Source organism: Nomia melanderi, chromosome 3 (assembly GCF_051020985.1).
Source record: "Nomia melanderi isolate GNS246 chromosome 3, iyNomMela1, whole genome shotgun sequence".
Taxonomy (NCBI): domain Eukaryota; kingdom Metazoa; phylum Arthropoda; class Insecta; order Hymenoptera; family Halictidae; genus Nomia; species Nomia melanderi.
The window spans coordinates 19,773,274-19,800,546 of record NC_135001.1 but is presented as its reverse complement, the minus strand read 5'-3'; the positions used below and the strand labels follow the sequence as shown (position 1 = coordinate 19,800,546).

General features: G+C 46.5%; 1 protein-coding gene and 1 long non-coding RNA gene across 4 annotated transcripts in view; one reads left to right on the top strand and one right to left on the bottom strand.

Moving 5' to 3' along the window:
- NLG-4 (neuroligin 4) overlaps window positions 1-27,273 on the top strand; it is a 446,966-nt gene that overhangs the window by 247,308 nt on the left and 172,385 nt on the right. For all 3 annotated transcript variants that reach the window (XM_031982034.2, XM_031982031.2, XM_031982032.2), the window contains exon 5: window positions 23,618-23,971. In XM_031982034.2, coding sequence (XP_031837894.1) covers window positions 23,618-23,971 — 354 coding nt within the window. The remainder of the gene's footprint in view (window positions 1-23,617; window positions 23,972-27,273) is intronic.
- Window positions 1-27,273, bottom strand: part of LOC143174329 (uncharacterized) — a 233,856-nt gene that overhangs the window by 199,355 nt on the left and 7,228 nt on the right. The gene's annotated exons all lie outside the window — the stretch shown is intronic.

The following is a 27,273-nucleotide window of genomic DNA, read 5'->3' as shown; positions in this document are numbered from 1 at the left end:
AGTTGTTAAGCTTAGTTTAAAATGTTGACTTGAACTGATCATTTTACGGTTCTCAGTTAGATCTACGTTACATGGAAGTTAGATTAAATTGGCAAAATTCGGAATTTACTATTAACATTGTATGTATTCGTACATTGTTAATAAACTTGTTACTCTTCGCAAATAACCTGCACACTCAACAATTTTCCATTTGCCAAGAATATTATTCACCGGACCATGGTCTAACTTCCCCCTGAACATTTCACCATTATTTGCTGCTAGCGAAGAGTAACTAGCATAAAGTTACATTCGAACATTGGCTACGTCCAAACGTATCCTATGTAAACCGAAAACTCTATTGATACACAACCGTAACGCCAATCTCGGTGGGACGTATTAGTTACAATTAATTGAATTCAAAATAACGGAGGCCACGAATCACAATGCAATGAAACTTCGATGTAGATTCCATCAGAAAAATTATTACATTACTGCCTGGAAATATGAACTTTAATAAACTAAAAGCTATTTATTTATAACACGAAACCATTTCCACGTAATCGTCGTTTAATCGAGTGAAACATATTAATTCTATTCATGATCCGAGTGCCATTCAATTTAATAATACTTCCACCCACTAACACTAAAACTACCGAACATTTAATACGATTAATATATAATCCCCATAAAACTGGTAATAATAGATTATTTTCAATTTCTTCGGACATTCATTATAGTACTCAAGTAAAACTATTTATTTTCAAGATCATTTCAAATATTCAATACTTTTAAAATATCAATAATTGCAAAACAAGAGAATCAAAACATTTTAACCCTTTGCACTCGGAAGTCTTTCATTAGAAACATTCAACTGTTTCCAATGAGCTATAGACATATTTCATTAAATACATATATTTATTCCTAATTCTCGACTACTGAAGATCCACCTTTTCACTATCCATAATAATAGTAACCACTACAATAGTTAATCCTAAAATCCTTCTTCAAGAAGCGATTCCAAACGAAAAAGGGAACGCCTCGAAACAACTATTTCTCAAAAAGCCGAAACAAACCAGGATTTTAAAGTCGGCACGAGGAACTCGTTTAGGGAACATCCTCTCGCCGCAAAACGACGGCGAGAAGTATGCGCGACAATTTTCGTTCCGCGTCCGTCCCGCACGTGACGCTTTTAGTTAAGACCTTGAAGAGGTTAAGGTCTCTATAAAGCCGCTGAAAGGTGGTTGAATCTCGAAAAGAGTGAACCTGCTGCTCCCAGCCAGCTTTTCTCTCGGGATGTCCCCTTTCTCGTCCCGAATTTCGCTCTTCCCTCCGACTTCTTCGACTTTCGGGCGAAGTCTTTTGAAGCCCTGTACCTGAAAGAAGCAGCGGGACCACCGCCGCCGATTTCTCGAAATTACATCGAGTTTCAAAGTGAATTACGTCTCGCTAGGCTTCGAGGAGTTCGGACGCACTTGCCGAAGCGCGTGACGGCCGAGCTCGACAAAACGTTTCAGGGAAAATTGATTTAAACCCGTTCCCAGCGTTTTGTATTCACCAATCCCGGCGCATTCCAGTCCGTCGGGCCTCCGTCGACGCGTTCCCTGTCACGCGATGGTCGTTAATGCCGCGGAATGTCGTGACTTCGTATCTAGCGGAAGATAATCGAGCGAACGAGCTTGTGTGTCCTGTCGGTGAACGATTAATCTTCATGTAACTTCGCGTTCCCGCGCGCTACTTTGCGGGGACGGGAAAACTTCGCGGATTTATGTACGTCTGTTGTGAAGCGCAATGCGAAATTGTTATAGCGTGTTAAACTGAATGTCAGTTCTATCGAATTAATCGCGCTCCTTCTTGCGGGCTGTTCTTGTTGTAGGGATTATTTTAGGGGAAATCCCAGGTGGCAGGTTAAATGACGGATTAGCGGGGCTTATCGGCGAAATAACAAGTAGAAACTATAATTGCTTCACTCGCTGATTCTCGGAGAATGCAACTCGCAGAATGTCTCACTCTCAACTTTGTCGTGTATCCTTGTAGACATTCTCTCTCCCTCTCTCTTTTTTTTAGTGATGCAGGTCTTCGCGTCCAGAAGTATTCGCTTTATGCCCAAGCTTTCCTAACAACGAGCTCCATCCATTCTAATTTACAGTACCCATGCTGTGTATTCTCTCTGACACACATTCCTTTTAAGAACAATCCAACACAATATGCCTCAGCGCAGCTGGATAAGGCTCCATTTAACCAGTTACCCGTGGAATTTAGTTAAAACCTCTCGTTCAGCGCAATAAAATTGAAAAATGGAGCGTGTACTCGTCGAATTCAGGACGAATGCGCGTTGAGTATATTTGAATGAAAGATCAAAGCGAAACGAAGAAGAATTACATGTTTATGTGAAAAAATCAAGAATTCATGAAAGAATTAGTATCACGTCTTTACGATGACGTGTATACTCGTCGAACAGTTCACTGGTTAACAATGTGTTCGATAGTCTTAAGAATTTTATTGAGACGAATATAGTTTGTAACTCTGAAGTTACAATGACGTCGAATGTTTACACCTGCCTGTATGAAAGTTTAAGTTGAGTAATTATTTAATTTCATTGGTGATTTTCCGGCAAGAAATTCAATAAATCAATTTAACCCAGTATATTGACTTCAAAGTCACACGAGTCTATAGATGGTTACCGAAATTCTACAGTTGGTTAAATATTCAACATCGAATTTTTAGACGTCGAAATAGAATAACATATTTTAATGAAAGATCAAAGCGAAACAAAGAAGAACTACACGTTTATATGAAAAAATCAAGAATTCATGAAAGAATTAGTATCACGTCTTTACGATGACGTGTACACTCGTCGAACAGTCAACTGATTAAAAGAATATAGAAAGATGCAAAGAGGGATAAACATCGTTCCCCATCATCGGAAAGGTCTATTAGAAAACTATTAGCACCCCGTCGAAGAACTCGACCGTCGAAATGAGCCACTCGATCCTCGAAAAAAAGAGCCACTCGATCGTCTCCGAAAGCTCTCCCGCCACTCGAGCGAAACGCGGACTCCCCGCTGAAATAAAATTCAACAAAGAGTTCCGTCCGCGAATCGATGCCGCCGTTCCCCCCGTCCTGCCCCGTGTTCCGTTTAACCCGGTCCATTTGCCCTTCGACGGAGAACTTGGCGGTTACGCCGTGTTGAAAGTCGTTTAATTGACTTATCCACGATGACGACGTTACCGCGGCCAGGCATCGGCGGAGCGCGGGCGTTCCCGCAGGTGTGCACGCGCCCAGGAGCACGATACTCGGCGAACAGTTATCGAGTAATCGAGTATAAAAACGTAACGAGCCGAGTCGAAAGTTTCCAATGGAATGGAACTCCTGGCGGAATTACGACTGTTGCTTGACGAGCCGCGGAGGGCTTCCGTTCCGTGGCGCACGGGTCGGGAACGGGGGGCGGGGGGGAAACGGTTTACACCGGGATGAAACCTTTTACAGCCGGTTCAACTCGCGTGGAAGCTGGCTCGGCGCTGGGGCTCGTTGCAATGAAAGTTTGACGAAACGCTCGCGGTAAAGGGAGAAAAGGGTACTTTGTCTGGTCCAGGAATCTTGCTGCCTCGGTACCTATTCCTCGTATATTCCGGGAAAAATAACAGTGAAATACGAATCCCCGGCCCCGCCAAGACGATCAATCGTTTCGTCCGATAGAATGGAAGTAAAGCGATCGGCAATCACTGAACTCGAAGAACTGTTTGCTCGGAACGCTTCGCCGGTAGTTCGGGAGACAGTCTTGTCGTTGCGTCATCAATCCCGGATAATAAGCCGGAGTTGTGGCGCGGAGGATGGTCAAACGTATCGGTGAACAGAAGTCACGTCAAGATCGAAGGGTTGATCGCTAGAAGGACCTGTTGAAGGTTTGAAACGTTCTATGTATAAGATCGGTAGCGATGTAATTAGAAAAATGCACTCTGGATATTAAATATCGGAAATGTTTATTAATTAGACTGAAACTGTCGTATCAGAATTGATGCACTAAATAAAAAATCTAGTTTCTCGATTAACGGAGTAGAGACAATGGATGATAATAGTTGAGTTGTTTTCGGTATTTCCAAGACGGAACGGACTTGTCTAATCCGTTCCGGGGGAAACATCTTAACTAGATATCCAGCCGCGCAAAACGGATGAAAGGAAATCTGTAAATGCATAAACTTCGGGCGAAGTTAGAAGAAAAAGGACGAGTTCCGCGAGCCATTCATCCAGGAAACCATTCGACGGGTCGGGCAAGTATTGTTCCGCAACGCTGACGAACCTTTCTTCGGAACTAGTCGGAAGAGGGATTGGAAGGCCGACCCGATAAATAATTCAGTAATCAATTTACACAACTTTCCGGCGGGGATTTGCATTCGTTGGCCGGTTTGCTGATTTTATTTCGTGCCGCGGCTGTTTTGATTGCGGCGGACGCTTTTTATCTGCGGTGTCCCCTGGCCCGTGCTCTCCTCACCTCTATTTATTCGCAGCCTCGCGTGGAATTGCCGGCGCGCCAGCCGTCTTATTCCCGAGTCGAAGCACGGAACGACAAGTCTCGACCCGCTTTTGTCTTGAATCCATATGACGAGGGAAATATTATAGAGCCAGCTGGCTTCCCGGAGTCCGCAGACTCCAGGCGTACACGTAGCTAATTAACACAGCGACGCACTTGTACGTTGTCGGGACGATTATCGACCTGTACCTACATTTTCGAGATTTTCAGCTGATGGATTTCGAACGACCACTTGAACGTTCAATCTTAACCATTTAATTCGTATTTAACTTTTTACCTATTAACTGTTAAACTTATTTCTTCAGCAAAGTTTCAACGCTAGGAACGTAGAGAATAATCTAAATGTGACTTTTATATAGCTGACGTGTAGGTTAATATTGATGTAAACTTCATGGATGCGCGTGCATATGTACGGGTGTAGCGTGCGTGTATGCGTTGTTTTGGATAAACGCGAGAAAAAAGAGATATTGAAAAAAACAAAAACGAAGTTTGTTGACAACGGAAAAATATATAGAAATTGACATCGTTTTAAATAAACGTCTATACTAGTTTTAATTTTTGAAGATTTAAGTTTGATTAAATTTCATTCGTTTTACAAGAATTCATGGAAAATCTGGGTCAAACTACGCAGACGCATTCCAGCAACAAGATTACCTCCGCAGTACCATAAACGTCCCCCATAGTCCCCGAAGGAGGATTCGACAGCCTACGAGAACATTCAAACGATGCCGAGAGGCGAGAAGGAAAGCTGTCCCCGTAAAAGCAGGAACACGTCACCCCATCACCGTTACAACGTATTTATGACGCCCGCGGGAGACACGGGATCGGTCGGGTGCGTCTGTTCCGGACAGAACACGCGCGTAATCTCTCGCGTGACTCGGGGAGCGGGCGCACGCGTCGTAAAACGGTCGGGCGCACTCGCAGACGCGACTTTCGATCCCAGTGATCCACCCTTTACGACAGTATTTCGAGAGAAATCCCATGCGACGGGACTGCGTTCGATCCCGCGACGCATCGAACGCGAAAAATTTCAATGAGATGGGTGGTTGTTAACCCTTTGCCCTCGAGAAGTGTTTAATTACCACTTGACACGATAGAGGAAAATTTTGGAGTCTTATATATAATACCAAGCATTGCATGATGCATCAGTATATGAAACATTGAAATAAAATACTTCTGATTCTTACTTTATTTAGAGAAATAAGAAATCTACTTTTGTTACATCGCAAATTATATTTCCCATTCCTTGTTTCTTGCGAAATAAATATTCATAATAAATGATGGAACAGAATTTTCAGACCTTTATTTCATAGTAAATAATGGAACAGAATTTTTAGATCTTTAAGTAATTTCCTCAGAAAGGGGGAAGAATGTTTCCTCATTAGTTTCAAAGAACGTCACCGATACCTCATTAGAAGCTGTTGAATATTTCTAATGAAAAACTGTCGAGCGCAAAGGGCTAAGCGGCCGCCAGCGAAAAGTCGACGCGCTCGCGCAGCTGTCCGCCCCGTCCGGCGCGTACTTAGCAAGCCGTTAATTACTTTTAACCAAATTAACTTGTCCATGGCGTCGCCGGGACGCGTGGCTAACGCAATTTCTGTCGCGCTGCGACCTGGAATTTGCGGCGCTGATTGAAGCTCGCTCGGCCTCCCCCCAGCCCCGTAATTCCATGGAACTCCATTTCTGAAGTCGACCAGCGGTCGGACAATGCCGGCCTCGCTCAGCCCGGTTCCTTTCGGCTCGGCGAAAAACAGGCTGGCATTACCGCGTTCCCATCGATTTCCCTCGAATTTCCGATCGACCGACACTTACACAACCCGCCGCTTCGTCCTCCCCCCGACCCGACTCGAAATAAAAGCTTTCGGCTTCCGTTAAGCTCGCCGATCAGCGCGGCCAGCCGCGAACGCGTTTTAATTATTCCGGCGAGCTTCCATTCGCGGCCGTTTTATCAGTTTCCGATGAATCAATTCTCACGGTGTTATCGCGATCCCCATTGATACGAGTCTAAGTGGATTCAGAGCATCCGCGGGGTCCCGTGGACCCGCGGCGGGCAACTGAGCCGACGCGACGAATCCTCCTGCGAGCGAGACAATGCCCGACTGCATGCCGGAGTATGCTGATTAGTTTAATTAAATAGTTAGACAACCCCCGGAGCGGCAGCGTAGCTAATCCTGTCATAAGTGTCTGTCTACGTCCGCACACCGCCTTCGAATGCTTCCGAACCAATCAGAATCGATCCGCTCCCTGTAACTCGGTACCATTTCCGCCCGGTACACAGTCGGGAACGCTCTGCCAGGGATTCGTGTATTGTTTAAATACAAAGCACGGGCACCTGCTGAGTATGTAATCCGCGGAGATCGGGCGACGCGTATTGTGAGCCGGGCCGGATCTAATTGGCTAGTTTCGAACACTTCGCGAATTCTTGGGGAAGCGACGGCGATGGTACTGCTGGCCGTGTAAATTGATTCTGTACCGTTAAATTTAATCGAATACAAACACGCCGCGGATATTTCTGCAAATATTGGCGTTCGCGGTCCAATTCACAGATATTAGAATGAAATAAACGGGGCTTTCCCTAATTAAATGTTCCATTAAACGCCGAATAACACGGGAGTAGCGTTGAACTTTCCGAAATCGTGCGCAATGCAATTTCTGCAGTCCAATCGCCGCTGTACGTGAAATTTTCCTCTTTTACAGCGTTACCGTTTCGACGCTGTCGAGTATCTTAATTTGTAATTTGACGAAAGCTCCGTTATCCAATTCGAACGCGTATAATCATTAACTTCGACATCGGTGCGAGCACCAACGGAGCTCGACGCGAAAGAGTAATCCCGCCGGTTCTAACTAGAATTCCTATTAGAACAGCGCGAATGCCTGTTCAAATGGAATATTTGCGATAATTGCGTCTGAGACACGAGCCAAGCTCGGCTTTCCCCCAAATTACATACGGATTTGGCCTAGGCCGGCTTTGAGGTAGGTTTATGTCCCGGCTAAGTGTTCGGAATTGTCTATCGCGTTCGCGAGAACAGTCGTTATTCGCTAAACAGCCGCTGGAACGGAGTTCTCGGCCGCCTTACGAGGCGAGCGGCGAGGACCCGCGTCTCGGCCGTAAACGACCGCATTTTGATACAAAGCTGCCAGCGCGAGCCGCGCCCGGCCGCCGCGCCGCCGCGGGAACGCAGGGGGAAGGAACTTGGCAGCCGGGCTCGATCTCGCTTAATTGGGGTCGCGTAATTTAAGTTAAGCAAGTCGTAAAATTTGAATCGTAATTGCTCGCATCCGTTATGCGCGCCTATAACCGGCCGTACGTCTGGGTCGCCGCGCGATCGGGACCGCTCGCGCGTGTGTGTAATCGGAAATCGTTTAACGGCAGGAAACAGCGGCCGCCCACCGCCGCTGCGCCACCGCTCTTCGCGCTGCAAATTGTTTCGCCTCCGGTCCGCGCCCCGCTTCTTTCCTTCGCTTCTTTTTTTAGCTCCACGAGCCACCGAAAAGCTGATATCGGAACCCGCTAATTTCTTCCCGCTGCTCTCGATTCGCGGGGCTTCATTGTATTATGAAGTACATGGTGCGTTCGGGAAATAGGGTGACCGCGTTACAGGAAAATTCGAGCGGCTGGAAAGGTGCGAATGAAGAGTGGAACGGAGCGTCTGAATTTTGAGAATTAGGCGATAGATGTGTGAGTTTTGACTGTGGTTGCAACGGTCAGACTGGAATCGAGAAGGATGTAGTGGAAAGAATTGGGGTGAAAGGAATGCGTGAAAGTTGGTGAAATAGGATTATTGTACTTTTATCTTATTTTAAGAAACTGTTTTTATTCAATATATTCGCGTTGCCTTCAGTATCAAGAAGAATGTACCGAAGAATAAAAATCCTACTTGAAGCTACTATTTCCCTTCAGCCGAGAACGGAATTGCCGGTAAAATACTAGTTTCCTATTCGACAGTATGAAAATGAGTTTCCCCGGGCGCGCGGAACAAATAAACACTAATAAAACATTGGGACAGCGAGTTCCGATGCAGCCGCGCGGCGAAATATGTATGAACTTTCTGGCGTGCGCAATATCTTCGACAATATAGGACAAAAACTAGTAACGGCCCGCGTATCGTTGAATTCCCGTAACAACGGTGTAATGCATGAACCACGAGCGCCCGTGGTTTCGAATCATCGGTATTTTTACGAGAATATCATAACCTCATGCCAAATTGGTGCCGGCGAAACGCCGAATTGGGGCAGCGGCGTCGTACGGTTTCTCAGGAACCGTTCTTCCCCCCCAATAACTCGAAGACAGCAAATTGGTAATTGTATCATCTCGGCGGGGAACGGGCGATACGCCTCGCGAATGGAACTTGAAATCCGCGAGCGGCGAAACTTCGTTTCCCAAGGAACGGATCATTCGATTAGCCCCGAAGCCAATTAATCGCGGCGGAAACTTTCAAAGCGAAGACGTTTAATCCGCAACGAAAGGGTTGAAATGCACCGGGCACAAAGGGGAATTTCAATAAGCCGTTTACACGCGTTGCGCGGGATTAGCGTCTGAGAAGATACTGGAATCGTCGGAACACGTTAATTTCGGGCCGGGATATTTCGGAGGCAGCTCATTAGGCGAATCGAGGATCGATAAAAGGAACGGGGGCGGGCGGCGTATAACGAGGAGCGAGCGGAGGATCGATCGATCGCACGTGAACGTCGTTGATCACGCCGACAGAAAGGCTCAGCCGTTACAACGCCTCTGATTATTAAATTGTTCGCCGGTGTGCGCGCGTGTAACGGCGCCGATTAAAAGGGAGTAGTCGTGTGGGTAACGACAGCCAGATAACAGGCTTCTAGGCATTATATGGAAATACGGATAACGCGATTATAAGCTTACCCCCGGCCGCGCGTATCGTCGACAGAACGGCTCAGAAATGACTGGATGGGGCGTCTGAGTTGTACGTACGCGAAAAACTCGATTTACGATCGCTCAGCGTTTGAGCTCCGCCGGAACGGAACGCAATAATAGAACCTGAACCGTGGGATCCGCCATTTATCCCTTATCCGTCCCCTCTGACGATTTAATACGACGCTATGTGTACGATATGGCTCGAACACATCGCTTTACTGCTTTCGAACATGAGCAATCTTGTATCTGAATTTACAGAAGCACTGTTCGTTATCTCTGACGATGCTAGAATATTTAGTTTTTTCCATTATGTAACCGTAAGTACCACCATTTCGATTTAATCGCGTCGAATGCTCAATTCGGTATAATAACAGCTTTCGGAAAGATTTGTGGATTACCGGTTCGGATTAGATGGATCATTCTATTCGGGTAATCACTTACCGACTGATTAAATGCCCAAAGATCCCTTAAGGCCGTAGGTAAATTGAATTAGCTTCAGCAAAGGTCCGGTCGAGATCTGCGCGATCGAATATCCTCCGAAAGGAGTTTTATCCGGGTCGAATTTAAGTGGTTAATGCGTATCGGATAAATAAGCATCCGTTCCGCGCGTCTGCGCACGCGTATCTCTTTCATAAATTATGAACTACATGTTATTCCGCGCGACAATAGCCCATTGAATTCATCGAATCATCGAAGAATAGGATTGACGATTCAATGAATTTGTTATTATCCGATACCGCTGAAGCGCCCGATGGAATATTTCACAATCAAGCGGAGGGAATTTAATTAATCGGCTCATTGTACGCTCGCGCGAATTACAAAGCGATTCTAATTCGTCATTCCGTGTTTTATCAGTGCCGGAAGAATAATCGCGGTGTTAATTCACGCGACAGGGCGCCCTTTATTTCGAGGGGGATGCGCGCCGGCGAATTCACGCGTCTCAGGCAGGTTCGTGGCATTAAATCTGAGGCTTGTCTATCCGAAAGCTTATACACGTGAGAGATCGCAGCTGGTTACAGCCGAATCTATCCTACGGCAGCCGAGCTTCTAATGCTTCCCGCATCCGGGATCTACGTGCCTCGCAAACTCGCATCCTCCAAACATCGGCCCGAGTCCCGATAAATCGACATTTTTGCCCCAGATGCGGTTTGTCATCCCGCGCGCGCGAAAACATTGACTTTCAAAACACGGAAAATAAATTCCGCGACTTCGAGCGCAGAGGTGCCTTCTCGGAGTCTCGTTTTCCATTTTCTAGGCCGTGCGCATGATGCGGTGTTTAAAGAGAACGTCGCAGGAAATACCTCATTTAATGGGAGCAAGTAAAACCGTGTAAATTAATTTCATTCATTTCCTCTGTAGCACGTGGCTCGCATACCGAAAGCTTGAGAAAATTGCTTGCAGAGATTAAAATTTTAAACTTTCTTTAATTTCTGCCGGTAACAAGATTATCCGAAAATTACTTTATAACGTGCGCACGACGAACCAAGCGTGTTTTCCGGAATTTAGGAAAGGCGTTGCCTTTTCTACCTAGGCTCTTCTTCAGACTTCTCTCTGATATAACTTAGCTTTCAGTTCGTCTACCAATAATTATTCCATTTGTTTCACCGTGTGCGTCAATGTGTCGATCCGTGTAGACATTAACAAGGAAACTCCAAAATACACTTACACTTTCTGTGACCCATAAGCGTTACATTTTTTATTTACGGGCGAAAATAATTCAGATTTCATTTAAAAGAGAGAAAATTTCTCTTTACTCGATTCACAGCAAACCCGAGCGCAACGTTGTTCGGGTAATTTCGCTGTTGGTCGTTAACGATCGCCACCGTTCGCTTGCAATCCACTGTTTTCCAGTGCTTTTTTAATTTCAATTTTCATTGGTTGCAAAAGTAATGTGGCTCGTAACACGAAAGCTCGACGTCGATTCGCGCGGGCACCGCAGGGGTCGTTCAATTGGCTTATAAAAATTCCAGGCTCGAATTATTTAAAATGTTCAGGGAACATCCAGCTACAGGCTCGCAGCTCGTTCTGCGCCTAAAATCCAGTTTCAACGATTGGCAAAAACGTTTGTTTCGGCGTCGTTGAGACATTCGCTAAACCCGTTGTCACCGGCGAAAGAGCGCTGCAACCGAGAACTGCGAGCGGAAGAGAAAGTTCTGAAGACGAAATGAACGTAAGCGTGCTCGTGTTCGCTGTCTGCCGACACGTGTTTCGACTAACAAGCCCCCGGCTTTGTACGAAAACGCAAAACGCTAATTAGCTGTGCCCGCCCCCCGGGAGCCTGTAATTCTAATTACGATCGTGTCGTTCTTGTAATTAATATAGAAATCGTTGGCGTAGAAGAAGCTAACGCAATATTAACCATTTACACTCGACCGAGGACTCGCCATTTGCTCTCATACAGCAGAATCATGAAATTTCATATTCAATATTAAACTCTGTGTAACGTACTGAAGTAGAATACAATAAAATAAAGTATATTTGTTCTCTGATTTCTGTGATCTCTCTTTTAACGTGTTTCAAAGAAAATGTCATTTATATCTCATCGGTGGATGTTAAATGTTTCTAGTGAAAAACGTTTCGAGAGTGAACGAGCACAATGACGTGGAATACGATAGTACTCGCTATAAAATTTCAGCAAAATTCGTATAGGATATTAAATAGAAATAAAACGAGAATCTCGTTGAACTGTGATCGATATAGGTTGCTTGATTCGTTCACAACAGCTGCGACAAATGTTTCTTTAATTTCCGACGGAATTAACGGTTCGTGTTCGGCTTGACACTTAGCTGCGTAACCGCTAATCAGTGATCTCGAGCAGAAACAGGGCTGTATCCACTTTCTTTCGGCCCAGTAACCAGAATACCGCAGTCTAGGGCGCTACAGCGACGGAACTTCCAGCGCTGACAATGAGACCGAACGAACGCACACGGATGGCCGGGTTCACAGACTGCCAAGGCGGGCTTCGAGTGCCAAACCTCAGGCTTATACACGTGAAGCGCCACAGCTGGCTAAACCCGAATCCCCCAAACCGCGTCTCACCGACGTTAAATGTCCTCGAACCGAGGCGTCCAGTGGTCCTGCCACGCCTCGCAACGCACGGAGCAGAAGAGAGATATTATTGCAGCTTTCAAGGGACGCTCGGGGCTTGAACGATGCACCGCAGCGAGAAGAAAGTGAAAAATCACTCGGAATATACAGTAAAATTTTCCTCTCGAGAGGAGTCGGTGAAGCGAGCAACAAAAATTCAACCCGCTCAAAGGTGAATTTCTCTGCGAAACGGTTAGAGATAGAAATGAAATTCTCGAAATGAAATTAATCTCTACAATTCGTCCATGAAAGAACACAAACGTGCACTCGTTTCGCATTAAACTGAGAGGGGGACAGGAAATCTTGAAAATTCATAAGGATAAATCAAAGATAATTAGGGATCCGTCTACGTAGAACCCGCGTCACGAGTCACGCTCCGCTGCTCGAATCACATTTGATTTCCATTAGCCTGATCAAAGGCGGACCAATTCTAGCTCCACTGCGAAGAGTCCTATTCTGTTCGTGCATCAGCGACAAAGGTAACCTGCATATATTCTCCGCTTTGATGCATAACCAGTTGAATCTCAGACGCGGCGGTGACATCGGCCGAACGTCTCGCGAGTCCGTTCACGTATCGAACAATACCGGGAAAAATCAGTGGAACGGTGACCCAGAAATCGGGCCAGCTCCAGTCCTCCAATCCTCCGACTGCGGATTCCCGTTCGTTCTAGCGGCCGGCGGCCACAAAGAAACTGGAATCCGCGGGTTCGTGACGCGACAATCGAGTCGCACGCGACTCGTATACGTGCCCGAGAGGAGTTTCAGCGAGGAAGAGGAGATGGGCGGGCGCTTAAGTGCGCCGAGCGAGTAGACGTCTTAGTTCCCGGTGATCCCCGGGCCCCGGGTCTGGGCTGGTTCGCGCGGGAATGCATAGGCATAACGTAAATCCATGTTTACTATGCTAATACCGGCAAACTTGCCGGCTGAAAGGATGCCGGGGAACGTCCCATCAAATATGCAGCGCTACTTGCGCGAGCTCCGGCCCGAAACCATGCGAACGGGGCCGAGGGGAGGGGGCGAAGAGTGTCTGAGCAACGAAGAAGTTCGTTTTGATGGAGTCTGCCGGATCGAGAGCCCCGTGCACCGGTGCTTCCTCTTTTCTTCCTCCCTTCATTTGCCCCGGCGACGAAGAAGACGACGACCAAGACGACGGAGCCGAGCTTCCGCCCGCTTACTAAATTTCTTTACGAGCCGGAAACGATTCCGACTGATCCCTCCCTCGCCCCTCGTTGCTTAGAGTTTGCGGAAAGCCGGCGCGAATGAAGACTTAGGCGGCAGTTTCGGCTGCGATCGCCGGTGAACGCAGCGATTATTACGTACGCGGTTTACCGAGTGGAACGGCGAGACGGAGGTCGAATGAAGAATCGTGGGACTAGTTTAGGGGAATGTGCTGTCGGAAGGGGCGACAGTCGTGAAGCTCACTGAGTGAGAATAACGGAGGATAGTAACAGAAATGAGAAGTGAAAGGTATAACTAAAGGTTTCCCCGAAGAAGCTTATTGTTTCATTTGACATCCGTGATAAACGTTCGTTCTGATAGACTTTATGAAGAATCCTACAGAATGATTCGGTGATTGACGGAACAATTTGACAGTCGTTCATTCGGAGAGGATGCATGTTTATTCATTGTTTCGTTGAACACGCGTTGTGTCCCTCGACGCGGCGCGGATTTGATTTATTTTTGTTTAAACATTGGTTTCCGTTGATTCGCGCGTGTCCCAGAATTCATCTATCAAGGTAACGACTCCGATGTTCCAATAGGTGGAATCGACGAAAGCGAAATAGAAATGACAACCGCGAGGTTCGATCATGGCCGATCGTTGGGGGATTGCGCCCTCGTGGAGCGGCCGGCCAAAAACCGGCAGATTCGAGGCAGTTTCGAACTGAAAATTGGATAAACCGTAGGCGGGCGCGGCGTCGCATTACTCAGGCGCCTCGACGTTACTTCTAGCCAGGGGCGTATCCATAAATAAAGGGCCGCGTTACCGGTGTACGCCGTTAAACGCGCAACCCTGCGGGACAGCCCCACTCATCGCGGTTTACAATTTAGTGGCGGCACGTTAGCGATGAATCCACGGTGCATTATCCGCGGGTGACTGCAGTGGAATCGATATATTAACCGGCGATCGATTTCTCTCGGCAATTTCGTCGCGCGAAGGCAGTCGAAACAGCCGAAAAAATAGTTTTTATTTAACTGAACGTCCCCCTTTCGCGTGTTCAATAACTGTTCTGTTTAAATGTTTCATTCCAATGAAACTTTGATGTATCGACATCGTACGAGATCAAAATTAATTAACATACGGTAGTACAATTTTGTAAACTTAATGCTAATTCAAACTCAACGACACCTTCCGAGCAACGAATCAGTTTTGATTTAATCTTCAATTTTAGGCGACTTGTTTAAACGTTAAAGTGTACTCTTATTTCCGAGACATTCGATATAATCATGGTTATTACAAACCACGTAGAAAAGAGAACTCGACGCCTACCGTCTGGTTCGAACCTGATTAACGTTACGAAGCTAGCCAGACGATCCCAATCTCCCCTTACTTTCCTTACAGCCTGTAAACCTTGGATCTCAAGGTCCTTTGATCCTTTTCCTGTTCCCCTTGAGCACACTGCCAAAGTCTGAGCGGCGTTCAACGCGAAATTAAATCGTCTGGTAATTGCTGAAATTTTCCCGTTTGATGTTTCCATCCCCTCCGCCTGGGCGTGCCGTCGTTCCCCCGTTCCCCATGGAAAAACAGAAACGTTGTTCCCAGCTCGAGGATGATTACAACTCCGACGTTGAACAGCCGGATGTTTAACGAGCGAGTACCGCGAGGGTTTCCCAGCGGCGCGCAAAAATTTCGCAGCTCCTCGGCCGGCTAAAAATTTCTCGTTTGAAACTGAGCCACAAATATTTAATCCGGGAGAAAGCCTCGAGATTGCGACTGCTGCAGAACAAATATTAATTGTATTTCTTTCGAACGTTCCCCGACGCGAATATTCTGTGCGTTAAAATATCAGTATACTTCGCGGATTACGCGCGTTTACGTTCGCTACAAATACAAAAACGGTCGTTAATGACGCGTGTCGTTGCCTTAACCGTACAATGACGAGTGAGACTCGTGATGAAGATTTCTAAACTAATTCAACAAGAATCAATGTCGTTCGTTACCCACTCAAAGCAAACATCTATTTTCCTATTATCAATGTACTATCTTCAAATGAAATTTTTATTTCTTACAAATTGTCGATAGCAAAATATTGCACGAGCTTAACGACGAAAGTAAATAGTACGCCAAGGGGTTAAATAAATAAGCTGAGCCGACAGCGAGAAGAGGAGAACAATTTCTGAAACGTGTAGGAACACTTGCGGTTCGGATCGCGACATTTCGGTAAACGAAAGCGGCACGATTCTTGACATCCGCCCTACAAAGGCAGAGCTGAAAGCTCCGGAACACGGGGAACACGGCCGATCCGTGACCAATGACGAGCGGAACTCCGGCAAACGCTCGACAGATGCGGGTACAAGATGCAATACCCCGGGAACGGCACTCGAGGAGTCGCCTTTGAGGGCCGGTGAATCTATTTTTCGGCCTCGAACGGGCCTCGTTCGTTTTCCCAAGCCCGAGGAGAACCACTTTTAACTTGTCCTACTTTGTACTTTGTGCCTCGCTGCGAGAAGGCTGGGCGCGACCGTAGTGGCGCAGGCCGACAAAGGGCGGGACGGGGGAAAAGAATGAAATCCGGAGGACGTCCGGCGTCCAGAATAGAGCAGAAACTCCGAATGGCTTTTTGCGGTTCCGTAGGTGGCGAGATAAAAGGCGGGCCGCGGTTATTTGTCTTTTGCCTCTGGATGACAAAGGCCAGTTACGACAGCCTGCTTGCCCGTTAACTCGCGCCCCGCCCGCTCGCCCCTGAGCTCGTCGCTCGCCGCTGCGATCCACAAATGGAACACTTTTTTCGGTCCTCGTTCGTCTAAACGCCAGAGACGACCTGGATCTTAAATGGAAGATGTTGTCCTTTAATCTTGCGACGAGACTTGTCCGGCTACCGCGAAATTGGGTCACCTGTAGTAACTGGATTATGGTGATTATCGTTTGGACGATTTGTGAACGCGAGCTGCGACTTTCTTACTCGGAAGCATTATGGAGATTGTAGAAATATTCATTCGATCTTGCATACTTACGATCTCGTTTTAACTGGTAGTGTTAGAAGCTTGTTTATACGATTCGTTATTCCCCTGATCACGTTTGGAGATCGAATCAAGTATCATAGGAGACCATATGTATTTTAACCACTTGCGGTGTAAAGAAATTCACGGCTTCGCTTGCCAGAACAGCCAACTGTAATTCGCTGCGAGACGTCACACGGAGTTCGACGTGTTCCAGAAGAAAGTAATGTATAAATACTATATTTGTTTATTAATAATCTTGCATACTATGATATTTTTCGAAACAATTCGGAAAATTGACATTTCTGTGACAATTGCCTGTCGACGTGTACAACACGTCGCTGAATTTCCCGTAACAGAAGCATCTCGACGTGCGTGGCACGTCTTTCCATCGCAAGTGGTTAACAATTAAGACACCGTTGCCAGCTCGTATTGATCATGTCGGTGATTTACTGTTATACCCAGAAGCTCAGAATTTTCTAACAAAATGCACCCAAGTATTCGTGTAGAATTCATATTTACCAGTGATTGGACATTCGCGCAATAAATAACGCCCGAAAGAAACGCCGTATGAGACGCACGCGTAACGCATTAATAAACTGAACCTGTGTTTATGCGAGGAATGCATCGGTAATAGTAAAGAGCTCCGGCCGTATGCTACGGCAATTTCAACGAGGCGGTTCGCAGCGGAGTACTTACTTGATTAAGACTCTCGGCTAATTTCAGAAGGGGCGGAGATACGACGAGTAAACCGTGGTTGGCGAAACGGGAAGGAATTCCGAGGAGCGAGTTTAAGAGTTGTTCAAAGGCGATGAGGAACTAATAGAAGGAAAATCTGATGGCGATGAGGCCGGCTCGATGCCAGCGAAACGAAGAAAGGTTCTCAACGTAGGAATCGTAAAAGGGTTGCATTGATCATTCGTGGGCCAGAAACATGGGCAAGATGCATTCCTAAAGAAACAGTATTTGTACAGACTTCACTTAATATATTGGATTGAATATTCGAGTAGAGAAACTCTTCCTGAGTGAGACACAGCATGACTGTAATTCGGATCGCAGGAATTTATCAATAGTAACTTGTTATTTAGAATATTTCTGATACATAATATACGATAATTATACTATAACTACTGACAATAACAACTTATAAATGACTGCATAAGATTAATGTATGTAATATTCTATAATTACCTCCTGTCAGTTCTAATTCTAATTGGTACACATTGATTCAAAGATTCAAATATTAACACTAGAACTACCGTAACAGTCAAAACGACTATTTCAATTTCTCTGTTTCGCAATTATTGATATCTTCAAAGCATTGAATATTCGAAACGATTTTGAAAATAAACAGTTTCACTTGAATACTATAATGAATGTCTGAACTGAAAATAATCTATTACAGCAATATTCATAGCGATTACATTTCAATCGTATCGAATGCTCGGTAGTTCTAGTGTTAAAAGTGTCACACGGTCAGACACGCTTCTCTCCCAATTTATCATACGAATCGTCCAAAACTCAACCAAAAATGTCCCCCCTTCCCAATGGAACATGTCGCGATAGACATCGCGACGTTCGCCTGCAGCTGAATTTCACGCGAGGAGTAAAGCATCCCGTAAGGTGGGAGGAGGGGTGCTACTTAAACGCATCCAGCAATTTAATTTCGCTTGAACAGAGTGCGGGGATGAGTACGGGAATAAGGTTAGGGGTGGGGGTTGCGAGCCACCGCATTATTGCACTTGCCTGCGCGGTCACAGCACAATGCACCTGCGGACCGCCCTTTTGATGACACTCGCGCGTGCACCATGGAGCTTTCGTCTCCGCACCAGGGAGTAGTCGGGGCTAAACTAAGCGTTCCCTTTCAAGCCCTACCCGAGGGGGCTCGGACGAGGTTCATTAGGGCAGCAGCGACTACGCTAAGCAAGCGAATTACCTGGCAATAACGATCCGAGCCGTGACTTGCTATCCGCTGCAGGTTTTAAGTCACAGACAGTTCGGCAGCCGTCCGTATTGTCGAGATACGAGGAAACAAGCAAGACGATGTTGCATCGTCGACTGAACGCTATAACATTGTGCGCAGCTTTAGTTGCACTTCATTATTAGAGATTATAGTTGTAAAGTACTCCGATCGTCACGAGCACTTTTGAGTATATGCTGAGTTTTTCCAAGGAGCACCCAATGTTGGGACTAAATGACTGATTGACTGATAGCTGAGCTGACTCTCAACTGATTCTGACTTGATTCTAAACTGATTCTGATGGAAGCTGAGCTGATTCTCAACTACTTCTGACTCTGAACTGAACTGGTACTGATTTTACTGAACTGATTCTGAACTGATACTTATACTGACTGTCAAACTGATCCTTTTTCTGACTGTTTGAAGGGTTTTTATACTGATCCTGGGCCTACTCCCTCCCTCTCGATATACGAAGGTGGGCCTCAGGGGCGGTTTTTCTATCCCTTCCTACGCAAGATACCTACCCCTGTCTCATCCCCTTCCAGTCCGCCTGTAGCGCGGGTTTCCTGGAGCGGGGGTGACGGAGTTGATCGCTATGCTGAACGAATGTTTGGCAACGCTGGGGAAATTCCATTAGGTCAAAATCCTTGAGGACACTTTTTCTAAAATTCTAACGGACCCTCTGGAACACGACTTTGCGATACCTGGACTGAAGTGAAAAAACTAGACAATGGTTGATTTCTATGCTGAACCCTTATGTGCCGCATATTGGCTGCAGGTCGGCCTGCTAAAGCACCGGACGGAAAGCTGATGGTCACGAACGTCTCTAAGAATAATTCCCTTGTTGTCCTAACAATAGTACAGTAGTGACTTCGTCGCTACCAAGTTTCTGATAGAATAAGTACCGTTACAGGACAGTTGCATGGTAAGGGCCTGTACGAACACGTTCAGCGCACATAACAACTGTCCGTGCAGTACCGGGTTTCTCCAGCGTAGCCCACGCGCTAAAAAACACTTTGTCCTGCCGAATTTTCCGATTGCTTCATCCATCCGCAGTCCTCAACGCCTCACAGTAAACAAAACGACATCCGACATCCGACATTCGACTTTCAACTCTAACACCGAACAACTACACCGTACAACCGCGCTTTGTAAAATACTAATAAATACCAGTGTGTTTCATTAACTCTTCATAACCTACACTCCACCCCCACAGTGCTCTTTAGCCGACAGCGCTTATCCTCACTTACACAGTAAACGAAAGAAAAGAAATGAATCGTATGAAAGGTTCAGACCGCGGAACGATACTCCGGCAGCGCATAAGCTGGAATTCATAGGTCCGGGATTTTTATTTCACACACCCCGCCACCGCGCCTCTAATTTCCTCTATCACGGCCCTCCTTCATCGGGCTTTCATAAAAGCTTTTAAGCCTCGGCTTTGCGTTCGCTGATCCGATGAAATGTATCGGAATAGCGGCGAAGACGAGGTCAAGAGGAGTCAGGATTAAAAGGAAAAATGTAAGGCGAGTGGAAGACCGTCCGCAGCTTCTGACTGTTGCGGCGCGGCGGTTCCAGGTTGCGAAATAATGAGCGTGGGAAGCTCTTCGCGCGCTCGGCTAGGAGAGATCGAGAATCGCGGGGTGAAATAGCGGTCGGGAGAAATTAGGGACGTGCGACTGGCAGGTGTCATGCTTTTTTTACCGTGGATCGATTCACTTCCACGGTTATATTGTCTTTCGTTCCGCTGCAGAGAATTTTAATCATTTCTGCGTCCACTCTCGCGCGCCGGTTCCCTTTGAATAATCAAGGGGACGGTACGAATGGAAAGTACAAAAAGATCCTTTGGTCGAATTCGTTCAACCACGAACGATCAATATATTTATCTAATATTTCTCCTCTTTACACGCGCTCGCCGGGGCGCACAGCAAACGGAAAACGCGAGTGCAATCGTGGAAATCCTGCATAGATTTAATAACCGTCCGCCCAGCGACGAGGAAAGGAATAAAAACACGTACCACTCTAATTTACAACTTCCGCTCAGCTTTCTGTTCCCCCGTTCGCCGGGGAAAGTGGCGCGAAATTAGAAATATGAGGGTCAAATGGAAAACGTGATACCGCGTTTCCATTTCGGCCGGCAACAATTCATTCGACGCGCGAGCGGGTACGCAAATCGCGTCGCTCTCTCGAAGAATCTCGATTTAATTGATATTGGAGATCAAAGTTTGCGCATGCTTCGTCGCGCCGGTACACAGGGGAAAGGGGAACTGTTACGTTCTGGACCGCTGAACATCAAAATATTAGGTTGCCGCGTCGCAACAGAGAATTTCCCGAAACTGATTCGGTTTCTTGTCACATTGGAGAAATCAGAACTTTATGGGTTTTTTTTAAAAATGAAAATTGGAAGTTGTCTATATTATAGGAAGTTATTCATCGAGTGATTCCGACTTTTTGAGATAAGATATCCTCGGAAAATGGGGACATTAGGAACGAGAAACGTTTAAGACCTAGAGTGATTCACGTTGAAAGTGAAAAGTTGAGAGTTCAGATATTGGTCCATCAAGTGTGTCACATATAGAAATTAATACAGATACTTATATTTCAACGCAGTCATAATGTTAACAAAAATGTATCTAATATTGATATTTGAATGATAATAGTAATACAAATAATAATAGTAGTAATTACGATGATAATAAGAAGAAGACGAAAATGATGGCTCAAGATATTATCTATAATAATATACAGATAGCTATTGTAGCGGAGTAGAATGTTACAGAATACACAATGACGCTGGAGGGGAACAGACTTCCCTCGTCAATGTCCGCGTAATCGTCGACTTAACCACTCGAATTACAGAGTAACGCATTTTTTACCGTCTCGTGAATTAAAAACGCGCACTGGGAGGGCCGTTAAGGCGGTTTCCGGTTATTCCACGGGGACAACGTACGCCGGCCAGTATATTCTCGAAAGCACGGTACGAAGACCGGCTAAATCCCCTTTGGCAGCCGCCCCGTCGACGGAGGACGTAGCCTCCCTTTAAGCGGGCTGCAACTTTTCTATAAGACCAGACGCACGGTCAACATCGGTCTTTGTTTCGGTAAGGGTCCGCGCTCGTGCCGCTTTCTTTATCGCGCTTTCAGCTCGACGGCGACGTCACCATTGTCGCGTGCAAGTGCTCCGGGGATCGGTGCCCCGCGATAAGAAGCAGGCGAACTACTCAAATTCAGCTCCCGAGCGCTCTCAAGTTTCTCCGTTTCGATGGAATCGATGACGAGAACCGGAAGATTGTCTACCCCGAACTCGCCGACGAAGTTTTCGTTACCCGGCTCTAATGATTCCATCGATCCGAGCGTCTATCGGTTAATTCCGATCGTGGAATACGGATTCACGGATTAAAATTTCCAGTTCTATCCATCGTTCGACGACCATCGGTTGTTGTCGCGCATTAAAGCGAACGCGTGGTTAGTCGCGGCCGTTGTAATCAAAATGTATACGTTGAGCCCGCCGAGTTTTACTACTTATTCCGATATTGCGGACGGGGAGGGGTTCGTTTCGGTGTGCGGCGCGGAAAATTGAAACGCGCGAAACGTTCGCACCAGTGGGACACGCGAGCCACGCCCAATCGCTGGCTTTTGCCCCGGCGAAGATAAAACAACTGTACTCCAATCAAAACCGTCGACGTTCCCGACGCGTCCCCTCATTATATTCCTCTGGCGGAGCAGCCGTTTCACGCGTTCTCACATGCGAATCGACACATGTCGCCGTCGCATTACCCGCCGCGCAGCCCTGTCACAGAGGAACACGCAAAAGCCACGGTAACAATAGCAGAAGAAGCATTAGCGGGCCGTCATATCCGCCGGAATATTCCGTCATGCCCACCGTTCCCGTTGCAAGGTTAATTCTCCCCGTGTTACGTTCCTCCCGCGACCGTAAATCGCTGACAGACTCCGGGGCGAACAATGGCCCCGCCCTAGCCGCCTGATACCCGACCTCCGAGCGCGTTCTTCGACGGTTTTACTCCGGTTTAACCGGAAAACGAAACGACAAGGAGAACGGAAAGGGTTCAGGCTTTGAAAGGACCACGGTTCTATGACTAGAATATACAAAGAGCTAAAGAATAATGACTATTCTGTAGAGGAGACATATGTCTACGCGCTCGCTCGAAAGTAGGATGTGACGTATACGACCGGATATAGTAGCTGGACTCCTATGTTACGCGATTGGATAGCTAATCTTCTATAAGTAGACTATACGGGATTGAAAGGAGAATTAAGTACCCTATACCTGCAAGATATAAAGCACATTTATTCGTCATATGATATCGTGTCAGACTCGTGAAAATTTTAAACTGGATTTGACAATTCTGAGTATTATTTCGTTTTTAACATGAATTGAATATTAATTTTCTATTATTAACCCATTGGCCTATGATTTCTTTCTCAACTCTGATCGATACGGCTACTTTGTCATTAATAATTTATTGGAAAGAGAGAAAAATTCTAAGCATATGTTATGCCTATATTTCTTTCAAGTATAATACTTGACTAGAGAAGAATAATATTCACTTTGAATTCGAATGAACTGAGTAATATATGTATTTGTTGAATCATATTAAAAATCTTCACGAGTCTCACTCGTTGTAGGGAAAGGGGTTAATCGTTACGTTCAGAGTGAACGTACACGTAGAATAAGTATAATTCTTCTTTTAAATAGATTATTAAGGTTAATGTAGTTCTGTCGAGCATAGTTGTGAAATGGGTCATAGAACAAGCGATTAATTAATACTCAAGTAACATAGTAGTACATAAATGAAGCACATTATACAAAGATCTAAAAAATAATATTTAAAAATTGAGAAACAGTAACAAAAACTCAAGTAGTACGAGTCACGTATGATCAGACGTTGAATTAAGAGGAACAAGATCATTGTCATTATCTTTTATCGTCGCACAAATGATTCGGAGTTAGTCGGTATAACGGACGCGACTAAAGCCATGCTGAGAAGACGCTTTTCTGTCTGCAGGGATGGCGGACAGTGGTAGGAGGCATCCGGTACTGCTGTACATTCACGGGGAGAGCTACGACTGGGGCAGCGGAAACCCTTACGACGGCAGCGTCCTGGCCAGTTACACCGACCAAGTGATCGTCACGATGAACTACCGGCTGGGCGTGCTCGGCTTCCTGAACGCCAACGTGGCGCCTCAGACCAAGGCGAGGGTCGCGAATTACGGGCTCATGGATCAGATCGCGGCGCTTCACTGGGTCAAAGAGCACATCGCCCTGTTTGGCGGCGATCCCAACAACGTGACGCTGATGGGCCATGGAACTGGTGCCGCTTGCGTTCATTTTCTCGCCATCAGCCCGACGGTCATACGCGGTGAGTAACATTCCGCTTTAAATAGGCCTCGAGATATAGTCCTCTGGCTGCGGCTGACAGATAATTCTTAATTCACTATTACAAAATATCGCAATTTCTTTTGAACACTTCTACGTTGTACGAAATCATTCTGCGATTTGTAATCCGAAGTTCGTGTCTTGAATGATAACACATAACTCTGATTTATTATAATTTTATACTAAATATTTAGTATGCAATTTGATAGGTATATATATCTTACAATGCAATCGATAAGACGTGAACAATGACATGCTGATACATTGTTAATCCAAAAGATAAGCGATAGTTTCGAAAAATTCCGGTCGATAAGCCATTGAAAATCCAATTGTTGGGATCCCCATAGGTAAGCACTGCTGTCAAAGAATCGATTATCCGATTCCTAGTGTGTAATAGTTAAGGAAATTGTATATATACACATTTTTCATAGCTGTATCCGCAGACAGCGTTTTCTTGAACAGCCGAGGACACTGATCCCGACGATCATCGCGGCACAATATTATTTTCAAGTATTCCAGGAAATTGCAATCCAAAATGCTCCTCCCATATTCAAAAGTGGTTTAATGCTCTTGGAAAGAAACGCATGGAACTCTGAAAAATCAGAGAACGAAACGGCATCAGTACCGGCGGAAAGAAGTTTAATTTCACGTTACACCGTGTTTCCCTTTCCCCGTCCCACCGCTTGAAGTTCATCCAATTGAAAGCGACTTCCCCCCCGAGCAATCTCGACAATTCACCGGAACTTCTTAAACTTCGCGTGTAACGCTATAAAAATCCGAGCTCACGTTTGACGCGGGGCGAGCTCCTCTCGAATAAGAACGCGAAACTCGTCCCGCGTATCTGTTCCGATTGTCTCATCCAGCCGGAGCATATTCGACGATAAAATTCTCGTCGGCCGCTCGCCTCGAATGCCGGGTTACTGCACGATGGATCGCGAAAGATTGCTCAGACTGAAAAATCGTTATCCGATAAGTAACAAGACGTCGAAGACCTCTCTCCTCACAATGGAAGAATCCAATCCTCTTCCGAGATTCCTACCGATTTCCACGATTGAGAACGGGACCGCTAACGAGAGTCTCGAGCGGAATCCGAAAGGGGACGAGCTTACGTGTGTCGGTCGGAATCTGCTCGCCTTCGAACTTTCAAAGTAGATCGTGCTCTCGTATCAAGGACATATCGTTCAGACGGAGTATTTAATCTACATCTCACGATATATATAACCCCTTTCTGATCCACTTTGCTCAGTGAAAACATAAATCGCACGGTTCGGTTGACAGCACTTCGTAACGTACTATAGTCTCAGTTGAACCAATGGAGAATTCAGCCACCTGTCAGTCTTATTGCTCACTCGAACTGCTTCCATACGCTACAACTTCCACGAGAAGTTCTTATTTATCGAGTTTCAATGGTTCCGCTTGCCAACTGTTCCGTATTAAGAAGTCATTTTTCAAAGGGAACAATAAATCAACGGCGGAAGAACGCGCGAGGAATAAACAGGCTATCAGACTCTCGACAGCTGGATAAACAAGCCTTTCTATAAATTGCTTCAATTTCGAGTCCTGCCGGACGCGCCCCGGGGAAGCCTCGTTTTTCATTGAATCGAAAACCCGTATTTTAATTCATTCCCGACGAGTCCGTGACGTATCGCCGTTTCGAGGGAATTTATTGAAAAATTCCCATTGTCCGGGACGATTTGAGAAGAAACAGACGCGCGAAATGTTCCGTAATGCGGCGAACGAATCGCTGGGGACCGGATCGATCCGCACAGTCTTCCGTGAGTCACATTCATTTGAGAAAACGGGGTGAAACACGTGCGCCGACCAGTTCGGGTAACACATTGCCGGCGATATTGGCTGTCTCCTTTTATATCTTCATCCCAGTCGATTCTTCGCAGCTTTGTTCGCGGTTAACCGATCGGCTAACAGGCGTTCCCGGTCGAATTGCCGGACGGAATCGGGCACGGGCGCGGAACGAACGGACACGGATGACGAAGTAACGGCCGAACGGGCGTCGCTCACGATATTATGTGCGTGAAATATCGCCCCGCCCCCGTACGCGCCATTGGAAAATTCTTCTCGTCTTTATGAGAGCGCGATCCGAGGCGGCTTCCTCCGATCGTTCTTCGCTTCGTTTCTTGTCCTGAAACGGCTGACAGCCACGGTCCGCCATCAGCGCGGAGTTTCTCGCTTGCAAGAACACCGCGCCGTTCACACCCTTCAGAGTTTGATGAAATTCGGAGGGACGGTTCCCGGTGATGATTCAGCGTGAATTTTTCAGCGGAACATGCGCCGCCGTTCGATTAAATTTCACCGGTTGCGATGCCGATGGTTCTGAAAGGAGAAGACTCTTCCATATTAATGGTTGCGCGTCGGATTATTCTCCGCGTACTCCCAACTTAATTTACTTTATCAAGCAACGACATGTGAACATTCATAACACGAATAATCGAGGAAACGGAACGGTGGCAATCGCCTTTAAAGCAAAATTTCAAGAAAATTCCGTAGGTTCTTCCCAATAGCTACCCTTTCTCGAGTGACATAACCTCAAAGAAGCTTCCGACGAGGAAAACACCGGTACAACTACACCCTGATAAATTACAGAGCCGAGAGGGAATCGTAAAAGGGTATCAATTGAAATTATCGCTTTGAGAGTCATCGATCCGACTGGTCGGTTCGCGGAGAGCAACCTGGAGGATCGTTTTCTTCGCTGCGACCGACCCGATTCCGTGGGACAGTACTGACCTCCCTTTGATATCCCGGGAATTATGAGATATTTCGGTGGAAAGGTAATACGCGAGCCCGTTGGTACGGACATTTATTCCGGACGACGATGCCACCGGGCGACATGAAAAATGTCCGGGTCGCGCGATCCTCTCGGCGACCGTGTATCACAAATTCCGGGGAGTCCTCGCACGAAACCGAATTGAATTATTCTACTCCCGAACATTCGCTACGGAATTAGCATAATCGTGGACCAGCGTTGGCCGCGACGCGACGCGACGTTAGAGGGAATGGCGTCGTCGCGGACCGAGAAATGTAATGATTCTTATTGTCACCGCGCGCCGATCGAGGCCGACCGTCTTGACTCGGGGCTCTCTTGTTCAAGAGTTTCTCGCGGCCCGACCGAAATAGAAGAAAATCGCCGGGCGATTATCCCCGGGTACGTGACGATCGTTGAAAAGCACATCCGCCGCGCTTGTTACCCCGGCATCGTTCCCTCGGATATAATTTCCTTCTTCTTCGCCGCGGCGCGCGCCCCGCCGCGTTTCCTGCTCGGCATCGATC